General features: G+C 34.0%; 1 protein-coding gene across 3 annotated transcripts; it reads right to left on the reverse strand.

Moving 5' to 3' along the window:
- Positions 1 to 8,919: 8,919 nt before the first annotated feature.
- LOC107905125 (uncharacterized) lies at positions 8,920 to 12,324 on the reverse strand. 3 transcript variants are annotated; one of them, XR_001686457.2, is made up of 4 exons: positions 11,899 to 12,324; positions 10,341 to 11,092; positions 9,312 to 10,015; positions 8,920 to 9,165 (listed from the first exon to the last, which is right to left on the reverse strand). XR_001686457.2 is itself a non-coding variant. In XM_016831698.2 (3 exons), exons 1-3 carry the CDS (start codon positions 12,184 to 12,186, stop codon positions 9,499 to 9,501), a joined length of 1,557 nt encoding a protein of 518 aa, XP_016687187.1. In that variant the 5' UTR covers positions 12,187 to 12,324; the 3' UTR covers positions 9,199 to 9,498. The 3 variants fall into 3 exon arrangements, 2 of the variants coding, with proteins under 2 accessions (XP_016687187.1, XP_040950214.1); XM_016831698.2 differs by lacking the exon at positions 8,920 to 9,165 and having other exon boundaries at positions 9,199 to 10,015; XM_041094280.1 differs by lacking the exon at positions 8,920 to 9,165 and having other exon boundaries at positions 9,199 to 10,015; positions 10,341 to 11,114; positions 11,899 to 12,006.
- Between the last annotated feature and the right edge of the window lie 1,459 nt (positions 12,325 to 13,783).

Consider the following 13,783-nt stretch of genomic DNA (forward strand, 5'->3'; position numbering starts at 1 on the left):
CGATGGACTCTTAAGTATTCCCCATCTAAGTTTTAATAAGCCAAAGCATCTTTCAATGACATTACGTGCTGAGGCATGTTTCATATTAAAAAACTCTTGCGGAGAACTTGGCTGATAACCCTGACGCCACTCGTTCAGATGATATCGTTGTCCTCTAAATGGTGCAAGAAATCCCTCACAATTTGTGTATCCAGCATCAACTAGATAATAACAACTTATAAAATATTTTTTTTAAAATGATTAATTCAACAAACAAAGTTTGATCTTAATGAATAATTCAAATTCCTCTAACTATACACTGTACCATGAGGAACTTTTAGTCCATGTCTTCTACTAATGGCATCTCGAAGCACCCGTCCATCGGCAACTGAACCTTCCCAACCAGGAAGAACATAAACAAATTACATCTCAGGTGTAAAAACACCTAGCATATTTGTTGCTATGTCACCTTTTCGGGTTCGATATCTAGGTTTATCAATTGTTGGCACCCTAATCTTGATGTGGGTTCCATCAAGAGCACCTAAGCAATTCTATATCACATGATATAAAACCTTGAGTTAGAATACTAATTTAATTCTAAGTCAACTAAATGTTGTACAAGCTATATATAAAACTCAGTCTAATACCTTAAACCATTTCCACCTTGTGTCAGAAGAATCGGCTGTAATTGGGTCCGGCTTTTTAAATAAGACATCTTGTAAGCGTATGACAGCATTTAAAACACTATGAAATGCTCTGCTTACAGTTTCCCCGGACCTTCTAAAGTGATGCTTGATAACTCGATTTTTAAGGTGATGGGAGATGATATGTAAAAACATTGCTACTTGCTCATCAACAAGCATGAACCTTGACGACTTCAATCCCCCTATCGATTCTAACATCTCACATAGTTTAAAAAAGGCAGTTCTATTCATCCTAACTTGTTCAATACAAGTCTCGTCACTAGCATATACAAGCCTCTTCACATAATCTCGTTGTGCATAAAAATCTACGGTATAGGACCTAATCCTTGGTCTATAAGTATGTAGGCTAAGGCTGGCACCCATTCTAAATAAGAACCAAATCGCGATTCTACAGATTTCCAACCAAATTGTCAATGCAGCACCGATTCTTTTACGCCTCACACTTTGTGCAATTAAGGGCAGACGAGCCATTACTGCACCATATTAAAATTAGAACTCAGTATCAATCCCCTCACACTTTAGAGATGCAAATTTATTAAAATAAATATCGTATAAGATATCTTTTTCAATTAATGAAATAGATAATTCATTCAATTTTTGTTGAGATATTGTTAATCTTCAGTAAGATTTTATCAATTTTAATTTTTAGAACATTTTCTCCGTTGATGCAACAAAAACATGAGTAAATAACATTATACGCATTTGAAAAAGGAACAAACTCTTTATGAATAATTATGTCAGTTGAGTGTCATTTTATAATTTGATAATATATTTGAAAATAATATTATAATCAATTTGAATTAAATAATGAATTTGAATATTATTAATTTAATAACAATTATATAAGCATCGAAATTGGAACTTGATTGATTGTTTATATAAGTACCGAATTATATTTTAATTAAAATATGCAGATTTAATCTTAAATTTGGACATTATATAAGCATCGAAATTGGAACTTGATTGATTGTTTATATAAGTACCGAATTATATTTTAATTAAATATGCAGATTTAATCTTAAATTTGGACATTATATAAGCATCGAAATTGAAACTTGATTGATTGTTTATATAAGTATCAAATTATATTTTAATTAAAATATGCATATTTAATCTTAAATTTGGACATTATATAAGCATCGAAATTGGAACTTGATTGATTGTTTATATAAGTACCGAATTATATTTTAATTAAAATATGCAGATTTAATCTTAAATTTGGACATTATATAAGCATCGAAATTGGAACTTGATTGATTGTTTATATAAGTACCGAATTATATTTTAATTAAAATATACAGATTTAATCTTAAATTTGGACATTATATAAGCATCGAAATTGAAACTTGATTGATTGTTTATATAAGTTTTAAAAATAGAGAGCTTATTATATAAAAAAGCCTTGTAAATTAATTCAATAATTATTTGAGTATTTAATAATAACAACTATATTGTTTAAATATATTGTTTAAATTAAACCGAAAATAAATATTTCGGTTGAGACCATGGTGTTCATACAGTTGAATCACTCCATGCTTCCATTTGAAGGGCGTGTAATTTAGTGAAATAGCTTTTACTCGAATAACGTTGTATTAAAATGTTTGAAGCAGAGGTTAATATGAGTTTGGTCAACTGCTGTAGGATGCATTTGTAAGCAAGTTTTAACTAAATGTTGATGCATAATTTATTGAATCCACTCATGAACAAGCATGATAAAAGAATGCGAAAAATTCACCAAAATCATGCAAATAACATCATTACGCAACTACCTTTAGATTCAAGTAGATTGGACATTCATGATGACTTGGATAATAAAATAACTATAATGAGAAAGGGCAATGCTCAGAAAGCCTTCAAAGTCGATATATATATGAGATGGAGAGTAGGTTAAAGAGTTACATGCAAATAAGACATTATCAGAATTATATTCTATCCAATAATTGAAACGGAGTGTATCAAAGGATGTTTTATTAGATGGGGCTATCAAAGTAGGCTTTCTTATTTCTTCTAAGATAGCTTATAATGTTAGAACCATGGAAGAATGATTGAAATGACAATAGGTAATTATTTTGGTAACTTGGAGTGCTGCTAGTTTTATGTTCTGGTAATGTAATTTTTTATGGTAGAGTTAACAATCTTGCCAGTATCATATTAGAGAGAATTAAGTTAAAAGGCTCATAGTTCTTCAATACTAATCTCAGTAACAGTAAAAAAAATCAAATAATTTAATTGCAAAAAAACTTACAGTGACTCAGTGAATACAAGAGGCTTAGTTATGGGTGGAGTAAGCAAGCCAAGGGACTAAGGGAATAGTGCTAGTGGCCGGAGGCGAAGCAAGCAAGGGAGGTTGGGACTGAGAGGTGAAAATAAAAATACAATTTCAATAATAAAAAAAGAAGAAAAAGTAAAGCAATACGTTTGAAGAAGTAAAACAACATGCCCATAACATAACGAATAAGAAACACATAAATAACATAACCCAACAAAGAAGAAAAAGCTAAATAGGAATATTTCATGATATGTAATAGGAGATGACTAGCACTTCGAATTTAAAGGAATTTATGTTATTTGGTTTCGTAGTTTAGGGATTCATCAGCTGACAGTTGGTCTAGATCATTGGTCCAGATACAACTTCACGAATGAGTTTCTATTTGGTTTCAAATAGAAAAATAGATGCTAAGTTGTCTGAATCTTAGGATCTTATCAACACTACCACACCTTACGCCAAGCAATGGATTGAGAAAGAGATACGAGACAGGAACAGACACTTCTGTGTTAGTTTTCCCATGAAATCAACAGAAGTAGTTGCACTAAGGGAGATAAAATGCATACTTAACAATGATCTGAACTAAATAATTTGAAAATTATCCACCAGCAAAAACAAATATTCCACTAGTATCAAGGCAACATTGAGACATCATGGGAAGTAATTGAAGTCCTGTATATTTTTAAACATGTTTCTAATGGTAGGCTAAATGAAAAAATGATGCGGTTTTATATTCCCAAGAAGGGTAAAAAGCCAATATTACTATGTTAAAGGCTACAAAATTATGAAGAATTAACATGTTTTGTGCACAAAGCCAAAGTTAGCTAACCTGATTTCTCCCGTGACAGCCTCACCTTTTCCAATCCAAGAGTTTTGAGCAGATACCTCAATCTGATCAGTTAATGAATAAGTCACCTGATCAAGATAGACAAAGGGAGGTGCCACAACAACATCTGTTCGACAAACGAGAATATCAGAAATCTTCATAATATTTAACATGATATCAGTGGACCCAATGAATATAAAACTACATGGCATCTAAAATGCAATAAGCAAGTCTAGTTAAAAGAATCAAGAAACATCATACAAATTGCTTCCAAGAAAGCACGAGTAGCATTTGTCTAGGAGTAGAAAGGCATATGAACAATGATAAAAAGTTTGCAAATCTTTTAGCCACGAGCCAATATAAACCCCAAGCCAAATTCCATAATAGATTTAACATCTCACATGGATTGAAAAATAAAGGTTGTAAATTACCAATATCACTCTCCAACTTTGCGCTGTTCAGGTCAGAAACAAGCTTCGTGATGGAGTCTTTTGTTCCATTCTACAAGAACAAAATGCACGTCATCAATAAGGGAAAATAAACAAGAGAATGAATGTCATAGATATGCAACTGTTGCTACATACGAATAGAGCCCAACAATTACAGTGTGAAACCATACTGACAGGAAAAAAATACAAAAAATGTAATAACAATATGAGTTAGAGTGCATGAAAATCTCAAAGAACCTCAATATACAAAGAGACATGTTTATTCCATTGGAAGATGTACAAAATTAACAATAAAAATAGAGCATTTTGATATACAGTAATAGAATGGCAAAAATGAAAATGAGGAGAGGGAGCGAAAAGAAAAGAAATCTGAACCGACATGAAAACACAACATTTGATTCAAAATTGAAAAAGTCTACAAAGCTAGGGACACAACAAACTTAAGAGACAAGTATTAGCTTGGAAGAAGATTCCACATCAATAAGCACAAAAAACTTTAAAGGAAGACCAAAAACCAAATCGAAAAAACACTTCAAAAGTGTTGGTGCGGTAACATGTAGGTACTAACAAACATAAAACAGAGCCACGCATGATATTTGACACAAACCACTGAGATTGGAAGCAAACCAAGAATGGACATAGAGATTAATTAATTAATGCTTCTTAAAAACATAGGGATTGGAAGCAAATCCCCCTTAAAAAATACCTGAAACTAGGTTAAAACTTCTGGGTTTGTTACAGAAAACAAAGAAAGAAAGGAGAAGCCTTTGTAAATTTTTACGAGAAAAACAGAAGCAACTCTCTTCTTGCCTTTCTCTATGGCATGCTCGAGAAGAATTTGGGGCTACTGGCCGAAGGCGAAGCAAGCAATGAAGGAGATAAAGAAGAGACAAGGGGACAGAGGGCAAATTAGGGCGTGAAAACTAAAACGGAGGTAAACTGAGGAGAAGGCAGGGATTAGAAAACAGAGAATTTCGGGGATTAGGAGCGTAACGTATTAGGGGTGTATTAGGCAATACATTGAACCAAACACCTGCTTAAGAGGGGCTTAAGTGGGGCCCATGGATTAGGGGTGTATTGGCTAATCCAATACACCCAACCAAACATGGTTATGTTACATAGTTACATAATTTTTATCACTTCCCCTAAATTTTCAAACAAAAATCTGACGTGAAATGAAATTTTCTCTTAAATAATAATATTATTTTAAAAATTGCCCCTAATAGCTTTGGTTTCTTTATTTCATCATCACCATTTTTCATCATCTCCACCAGTATTCATAAATTTATAAGAAATTAATGAAGGCTTCAAGTCGTATATCAATGTCACTTTCTTTAAGGTTCTATTTGTCCACACATATATTTTGGTATGCAAAAGAGTTACTAGTAAATAAACATCAAGGATACAATAAGGCTCAATGACTGTCAATGTTTTGCACTGACGAAAATAATCCACTGAGCATTGAGTAGAGCATAGCAAGAATATCAATTTTTATAAAGAATTTCTGCGATAATTCTTTATAGAACAATCTAGAAATATAAAAAATGATGGGAGAATAGAAAGAAACTTTGTTTCTATGTATTTTTTGGGTGTGTCATGCAAATGAAATTCTACTCCTATTTATAAGAGATTTCATGTCTCTTCATAGGAACATAATCATCAAAATGGATAGTGATATCTTTAACACTAAACATAATTATTCAATATATATCTGCTTGAATATTTATGATTACTTGTTAATAATCAAATGACAACTTTTGGTTATTTACAACTTTTCATTTGCAACTGTTGAAACACTATAAATATTTTGAAAATGCTCCAACATAGAACACTTTTAACCTACCCTGTCAAAGACAAGTGTTGAGCTTCTCATTTGTATGGAACAAACATAGAGCTTACATAGGGCCTCACCAAGTCAACATCAATCCCATCACCACCTAGCTAGAAAGGTTACCACGTTCCATAGGAGGCCAACCAAGAACGTTGTGGACACATGCTAAGACCTGTGGCATTCCACACCGGACTCAAACGACAAATCTAAGTCCAAGATGTCAGATCTATTACTAGAGCAACTCAGATAACAATCATCCATTACATCAAGTTAAATGATCAATTTTTAGAACATTTTTATAAAAGCACAGAAAATAGATTAATTAAAATTTTAAAACATTAAAATCATGTTGAAAGCATTAAAAATTCATTTATAAGGGTTTAAAGGTGTCAGGGACCAAAAATAAGCCTTAGAAGGTCGAGAATACTCAAAACAGGGTAGGGTATCAGTGCAAGTGGAGAGAAGAAATACTAATACTTCTCCTTGGTACTATAGATTTTGGCATTTTGATACACTTGTTGTGATACCACAAGAGCTTGGTATCAATGCCTGTGTCCCATGTGACAAAAATTGCCTAAAACTCACTTGTCAAATTTGACACCTAAAAACTCAAACTTGAACTTGGAGGACTCAAGAATCAAGTTTAAAACATCAAAACACCTTCAATCATAGTGAACATAAATCAAGCTAGAGAACAACTATACACAAACTAAATTTCTTAAAAACATGTTTAACTAAACCATCAATCAACTCAAAACATGATTAGTTATTGTTCAAATGCATATACCACACCAATTAATTATGCATACACATTCAAGGTATTCAAACTTTTCAATAAACACAGAAAACTCCTAGGTTCTCTAGGCTTAGGTATATGCTATATATTTTCTAACAACCTCAAAATAAACATTACTTTTACTTGACTGAGTTGAGATATGAGCCTTTAGATGTCGTTAACTATATAAATCAGTCAGAAACATCACTTAACACCTACATACGAAAACAATATATCCGCTTGCTGAGCATTGAAAGATTGTGAGTATGAATTAGGATTTGAATTTCAAACCTGAGATTGAAAGTTAATTAATACAAACAGTTTGAATCCAAATACTAATCAAGAAATAATAAACAAGAATTAAAATGAAAGTCTTGATATACAGGAGTTATTTGAGTGATTTAAAAAGAAATAGCGGACGTGAAGTTAAGTGATTATACTTTTTAACAGGGGTGGACCCTATGAAGAATGCTGAATTATTACCATAAGAGTCTCCGACAAAATCTTTATTTGAAGCAAAAAGTACTTTTCTTATGACTAAAGAGTGAAGTGTTTTGGGATAGGTTGGAGCAATTGAGCTTTCTGCACCCATATGTCTTAGGGCGCACACAAGTACACGTGTATGCTACAATTTATAATGGAGAGGGTTTCTTTCATAATTCATACAAATGTTGATTTTTTTTTAATGAAGATTATAGTTCCACCCCTACATTATTTCATTTATAACTTATGAAAATTAATTTATTGCGGGGTGGATATGGTGAAACAATTAAATATATAAACAATATTTTGTAGAAATAATTTAGACATCGGCAATTTAAAAAAGAAAATACAAAAAGCAAAATAATTATGAGTGGAGTGAAAAACCAACAAACAAAACCAAAGATTCCTTAAAAGAAACCATATTTATTTCCTAGATTTGAGTTTACAACAAAAGCAAATGTTTGATGGTGAAGGTTTTTTCTTTCAAAAATATATTAAAGTTGCGCACAGACTTCAAACATCAATCAAATTAATAAACTAAATGTTTGGGACCAATCAGAAGATGTCGGCAGGTCGCATCTTAATGACTTAAAATTTAAAGTTAGCTGAGCTTTGATTCATAACCAAAATATATGAAAAAGGAAACCAAGCATAATGTATTTATTTAACAACAATTTTCTCAACCAACCAAGGTTTAATTATCCACGAAATCATTCACAAAAACTTGAATGCAACCTTCTCTTCTTATAAACCAATTTACAAGGAAGATTATTTTGCTAAAGTTAAACTAATAGCTTCAAAAAGTTTCTTTTTGGCCGTCATTATTCGAATATGTTCTCTTTTTCTTTTGCCATTTTCTTTTTTAATTTTTATGCAATAAATATATTATCACATCAACAATATCATGTCAACTTATTATTTTTACATATCATTAAAAAAAGTCAGTTGATACATTTAACAACTTTTATCTGTGCCCTGACTAGAATTTCAAATTTTAAAAAAACTTAAAAGCTAAAAATGATAAAACTAGAGAAAATAAACTAGATCCATAACTGTATACATAATACAAGACTAATAACAAAACTTATCCGAATCAATTTAATTACAAATGATTAAGTAAAGATTAAAATTTCAAAAAGTATAACGACTAAAATTCACATCTTTGCAAGGAAAGAAAAATCTATATTGTTGAGGGAAAAGAAAGAAAGATACCTACAACGAATCTAATGCGGATGTGATGAAAAAGAAGTAATTATTGTATATATGGTGGAGTTTTGTAATTTTCGACAAGTTTCTTTGCTTTGCTTGCGAGACATCCAATGGGCTTGAATAAATGAGGACAAAGAAAAACCCAAGAATAAGAACCGCGAGGATGTGAAAGTGATGTGGCCTGCCCTCCGCAAAAATGACATATAACGCCCACCGTGGGGCTCTACCGACTGAGCTAGACGGGCTTGTCGCTTCCTGGTGTTAACCATAATAGGTTTATCGTAGATTATAATCTTTCATGCCTCCACTCTAGCATTTTCTTTTATTGGAGATGAGTCCTTATGCCCATAGACAGTACACTTTGCGGGGTGGAAAACATATCATGGGAACTGGAAGTGGTAACACTGATTTATTGATTTATTTCCAAGTAAAAGATAATTCTCTTAGAGAAGCCTCTAGTAAGAATACTTCAGAGACCAGGAAAAATATCAGTTCCATAAGAACATAAGCACGGATTGCAGAGCTTTCAAGAATGTATGGATTTATGTAAGAATCCCTGAGATGCTGCTGCTCAATAGGACCCTGCTCTTTGTTGCTTGAGCCTTCTATAGCCGTCCTTTTTAGTGATTTTGAAACCGTTTGCCTAGGTGGCCGAAATGTACATGAAAAGGAAAAATGAATGCAAAAATTTATAGGCATTTACAGTAATCCTCGACCGAATGTGATCAAATTTGACTACTCAAATGTTGTCAATTCAAACATACATGCAGCTTTTTCAGTGTGTATTACCTTTGAATTTATCAAACTTAGGTACGTTTCCTTTTAGATTACGTATCGCTGAAGAAGACCAGAGCAGGTAAGAACTCAATCATGCAAAGGACCGTTGCAGCAACCCTAAAATTGACTTCAGCTTGTTCAAAATGTCAACAGGATGAAAGCGATGCCTCGTCATTGCTGTAACATTCCTCGCTATACATCAAAGAGAGTGTCTACTGGCGTGAAGTATAGGCTTCTCGTCATTTTCGTCGGGATCAAGGTCAACCTCATCTTCATAATCCACTTCTATAATGGTTCTGTCTTTAATATATGGTTCTTCCAATTCAAATGGTTGAGCTTGAGAATGATCTCCACCTTCAGGCATAGTATCTGACAATAGCTCTCGCATCTCAGATTCTATGAATGCTTCCATTTGAGCTCGCTCTCTATCCTTCGGGTAGGTGAAGTAGAGAAATGAATAGATGAAACAACAGAGTGCCATCGGAATTCCTATTGCTGTGTACAGTGCTTTTGCCAACGGCAAAGCGTTTTCTCTATCTGTTGCAATCTCTTCAGATTCACTTACTCCTTTCTGAATAGGTTTGTAACCGTAAACGTGCTGAGCTAGAATTCCAACTGCAGGAGGGGCGAATGATGACAAGATGGATTCAAAAGATCGGTCCAAAGCATAGACGCTTGTTCTTGACTTCTCTGGAACTATTTCTGCAAATATTGGACTGCATGCATAGGAACATTCACATTCCACGTTATCAATATAGGAGCAAGAAAAGTCCTTTGAACTCTCAACTATACATGCTCAAGTTTGTCAATTCTTTTTTGGCTCTTCATGTGTTTTCTACAAGTGAACTCGGGCTTATGTCCGGACTCTTGCATACCTTGATCCAATATTTAATAGGACATTTCGAGATACATTTATTTTGTCCAGCTTATGACAAAACTAAGTTGGTAAATGCTACATTGCGAGTATGTAAAATATAATTTCACGTAATGGAATGTTAAACAAAATAGATGGAGGGAAAAGAGAAAGTTTGAGAATCTTACTTGTTTGCAGCTGGAGCATTCCAGGAAATGCAGAAGCCAACAATGATTAAGACCAAACCATGCATCACACCTGTGGATGGATCATCAGGTAAAACAAGCAAGAGTATTGCTGCTAAAGGGATGGCCGATGCCGAGCTTATTTGGGCTAGAATGATCCTTCCAGAATTCGGGAGACGTGTGGACAGGAAATCCCCCATCCTACCACCAAAAAGGCCCCCCACAGAAGTAGCAATCACAAACATGGCTATCAGGAATGCAGTTTTCTTGTGGGAGAACCCAATTAGCTCCAACCACATCGGTGCAAATGACAATGCAGACCAGGGGAATGAACCAGTAACACCCTGAGCAACGATAATTTGAAATGATGGGATCTTTACGACTGATTTTGCTTCCAGAACCAGGCCCTTCACTTCAGACCATAAGGTTCTATTTGACATTTGATTGCTAGATTTTGCCCCACTATCTGAAAAATGTGGATCATTGGCAAAGAGGTAGACTAACGTACCAACAATGATGCTGATTAGTCCTACCAGATGGAAGGCAATTCTCCAACCAGGGATACCGATGAATGTTATTGGAGCTATTAGTACTGCAATGAATCCTCCAATAACAGAACCAAGATTGCTTGTGAGTTGTAACCACCCAAAAGCCATACCACGGTTACTGTCATCTGTTGAGTCAGCAACAAGGGACTGGATTGCAGGTCCAACAATGGCAAGGCCAATTCCGTTTAAAGCTCTAGATATGGCCACCTGTTCAAATGATGCCAAATGACTAAATAATTTAACTTGGTTGCTTGCTCTAGCCGCTACCGGTACTTCCTGTAGCACTCTAAGCAATTTTTATAGTAGCTAACTGAAAAATCCCCCAAACAAATTGTAGACATATGATATTTTAGGGAATTCATAACTACAGATTTGTTAACTCATAAGGAAACAATAGAAAAAAAATAAAAAAAAAAAGTTTAACCTGACATCAGCCTTAAGAAGCAGTTGAACCAAGAAAATAAACACCTCTAACCCTCTGTGCTTGACTGAGCAAGCAAGGGAAAAAACACAACATTAAAGAAAAAGTGAAAACACCAAAATATTCCAAGATTTCTTTTGGTGCCACAAATGTGCATCTTCAACAATGTTTCTTAATTCAAGTTACATTTATCAATGGCAGATGAAATCCATTAATGCATTTTCCTCTGTTTTTATTCACCAGATAACCAGATCCATCATAACCAAGAATACAAGTACATCCACCAAATCACCACCATCAGACCAAATATTTGCACCATTATAGTTGCCAATACGCTCAACCGATCCAATCCAAAACAACCAAAACATAATCAGGCAATACGCTCCAATCACTAATTCACAATACAGAAAACCTCAATTAAACCATACCCAATTCAACAAACTTGAACCGAAACAACATATAAAGACCAAAACCAAAATCTCTGATTCCCAGGCATCACCTTTCACATTCCCACCAACCAAGCAAAGAAAGATAAATAAAAGATCACTCGATTAAAAAAATAAAGGGGGCAAAATAGGTAGCTACAGTTTACCTGAAAGAAACTGGAGGAGAAGGCAACAAGGAAAGTGGCAGCAGCCCATAAAAACGCACCAAGAGCTATTACATGGGCTCGATTGTGACGCACAGCCAGGTATGCAGCAATTGGATAACAAGCGGATTGAACGATAGATCTGAACAAGGTGAGAGAGCCGAGTCCAGTGGGGTCGGTGTGAAGGGCAGCACCAACTTCCTTGTAAACGCCTGGTAACAATGACTCATCCGCCCTCTCCATGATCCCTGCCAGGTTCACCAGGACCAGAGTCAAAGTCTCGGCCTTCATTATTTTCCGCCCTGCTGAGTTATTGTCCCGCAGGTTTTGGGATATCTTTTGCGGACAATTACGTAGAATAGTGGAATAGTTCCCTGGTTGGCAGCCTCCGTTGGTTTTGGAATATTCGGATGCTTAGAATTTTGGGTGTTGAAAATTGGAAAGGATTATATATATATGGTATATGGGGACAGTTGGGTATGTCTGTGGCAAGACAAATGGAGGCAATTGGAGATACGTGTAACGCATGGGTAAAATTTTGGACTTTGACTGAATTGCAAGGCGGGGGACGGGGGTCAGCTATAGATAGATAATATTGGAAATTAATATTGGAGCAACTTCGGATTGTGGATTTGGAGAGTTTTATGCATCGCCACTTGGCAGTGAGGGGAAATAGAAGAAAACATTTTTGTATATTAATCATGTGTAGGTTCAGTGGCAAAGCTGGGGTAGGGGCTTTGGCCCTTAGTTAAAAAATAGAAAGCTACTTGCAGATTTAATTAAAATAAAAATAATTTGGTTTTTTTTAAAATTAATAATTCAATTCTAGACATTGTTGGATAAAAGTTAAGATAATGTGTAGTCTCTCATCTCATTATGTATTTCGGTTTTTTTCGTTTGAGTTTTTTTTTATTTGATCCATTTTATAATTATTTGGATATATATTTGTAGTTGTAATGTATTTGCGATTCTTTTTTATATTTATACTTGTAAATTTTCAAAAAAATTAAATTTACTTAACCTAACCTTCGTAGTTTTGGCTTTCAAAAATTTTATTATTTTTCTCGGCCCCAACATAAAATTTTTGACTTCCTTCCTACGTAAGCCTACCTTCAAATTGTGGAAGCCACGTTTATAAATGATTATTGAAATTGTATTGGATAATAATTAATAGAAAAATGGATAAAAAATGGAAATGAATATTATTACAATACAAAAGTATGGGATGGTTGATAAGGTTGGTTCACACCAAGTGGGGTGCAGAGAGTCACTATTATGAAGGAAGTTCAGATAAAGAGAGGTGCAGAAGGTGTTGCTCGCAGAGAAACAACGAGGTAGTTTGGTACAATTTGGGCTAAATAAATAAAGTATTTTAGCTTGTCTTTACCCATCATCCAGGGGATTTATAGGGGGAAAGGATGACCAATCATGAACTCCTATAATAGGGTTGTGAGTGATCAGATGAGAGAGCTGATGGATGTGTTATGTCCCAATACATATTCTTTGTATCATGTAAGTCTTAGGAAAATGGTGCTTAGGGGAAGGTTGCCATATATAAATTGTAAAGATGAGACATCGAGATTTAAGAACTGAATTTTATAGGATGGTATATGAAAATATAAGAAATATATTTAAAAAGTAAGATAATTTAATAAAGAAATTATATTTAAAATCATAAACCCATTTAATAATTTTGAGATATGAAAAAAGTGGGTAAGTTGGGCTGGACAACAAGGATCCCATTCTTTTACTTTACCAAGATTTAATTGAAAGAAAAAGGGGTAAAAGATAAATAAAGAAAAAGAAAAAGGCATTGCAAATTGAATGGTATTAGGAGTGGATCAGATTAATTCACATTATCGCTCTAAATATAAGATTACCATTTTTG

The sequence above is a fragment of the Gossypium hirsutum genome, chromosome D05, assembly GCF_007990345.1.
Source record: "Gossypium hirsutum isolate 1008001.06 chromosome D05, Gossypium_hirsutum_v2.1, whole genome shotgun sequence".
NCBI classification, from domain to species: Eukaryota; Viridiplantae; Streptophyta; class Magnoliopsida; order Malvales; family Malvaceae; genus Gossypium; species Gossypium hirsutum.

What these genes read in the sequence shown, in the direction of transcription:
- LOC107905125 (XM_016831698.2), bottom strand. Translation starts at nt 12,186, where the DNA reads ATGAAGGCCGAGACTTTGACTCTGGTCCTGGTGAACCTGGCAGGGATC. An exon ending in TCTCCTCCAGTTTCTTTCAG is followed by an intron (nt 11,093 to 11,898) that starts GTAAACTGTAGC and finishes TCATTTGAACAG; the next exon opens with GTGGCCATATCTAGAGCTTT. An exon ending in AATGCTCCAGCTGCAAACAA is followed by an intron (nt 10,016 to 10,340) that starts GTAAGATTCTCA and finishes CTATGCATGCAG; the next exon opens with TCCAATATTTGCAGAAATAG.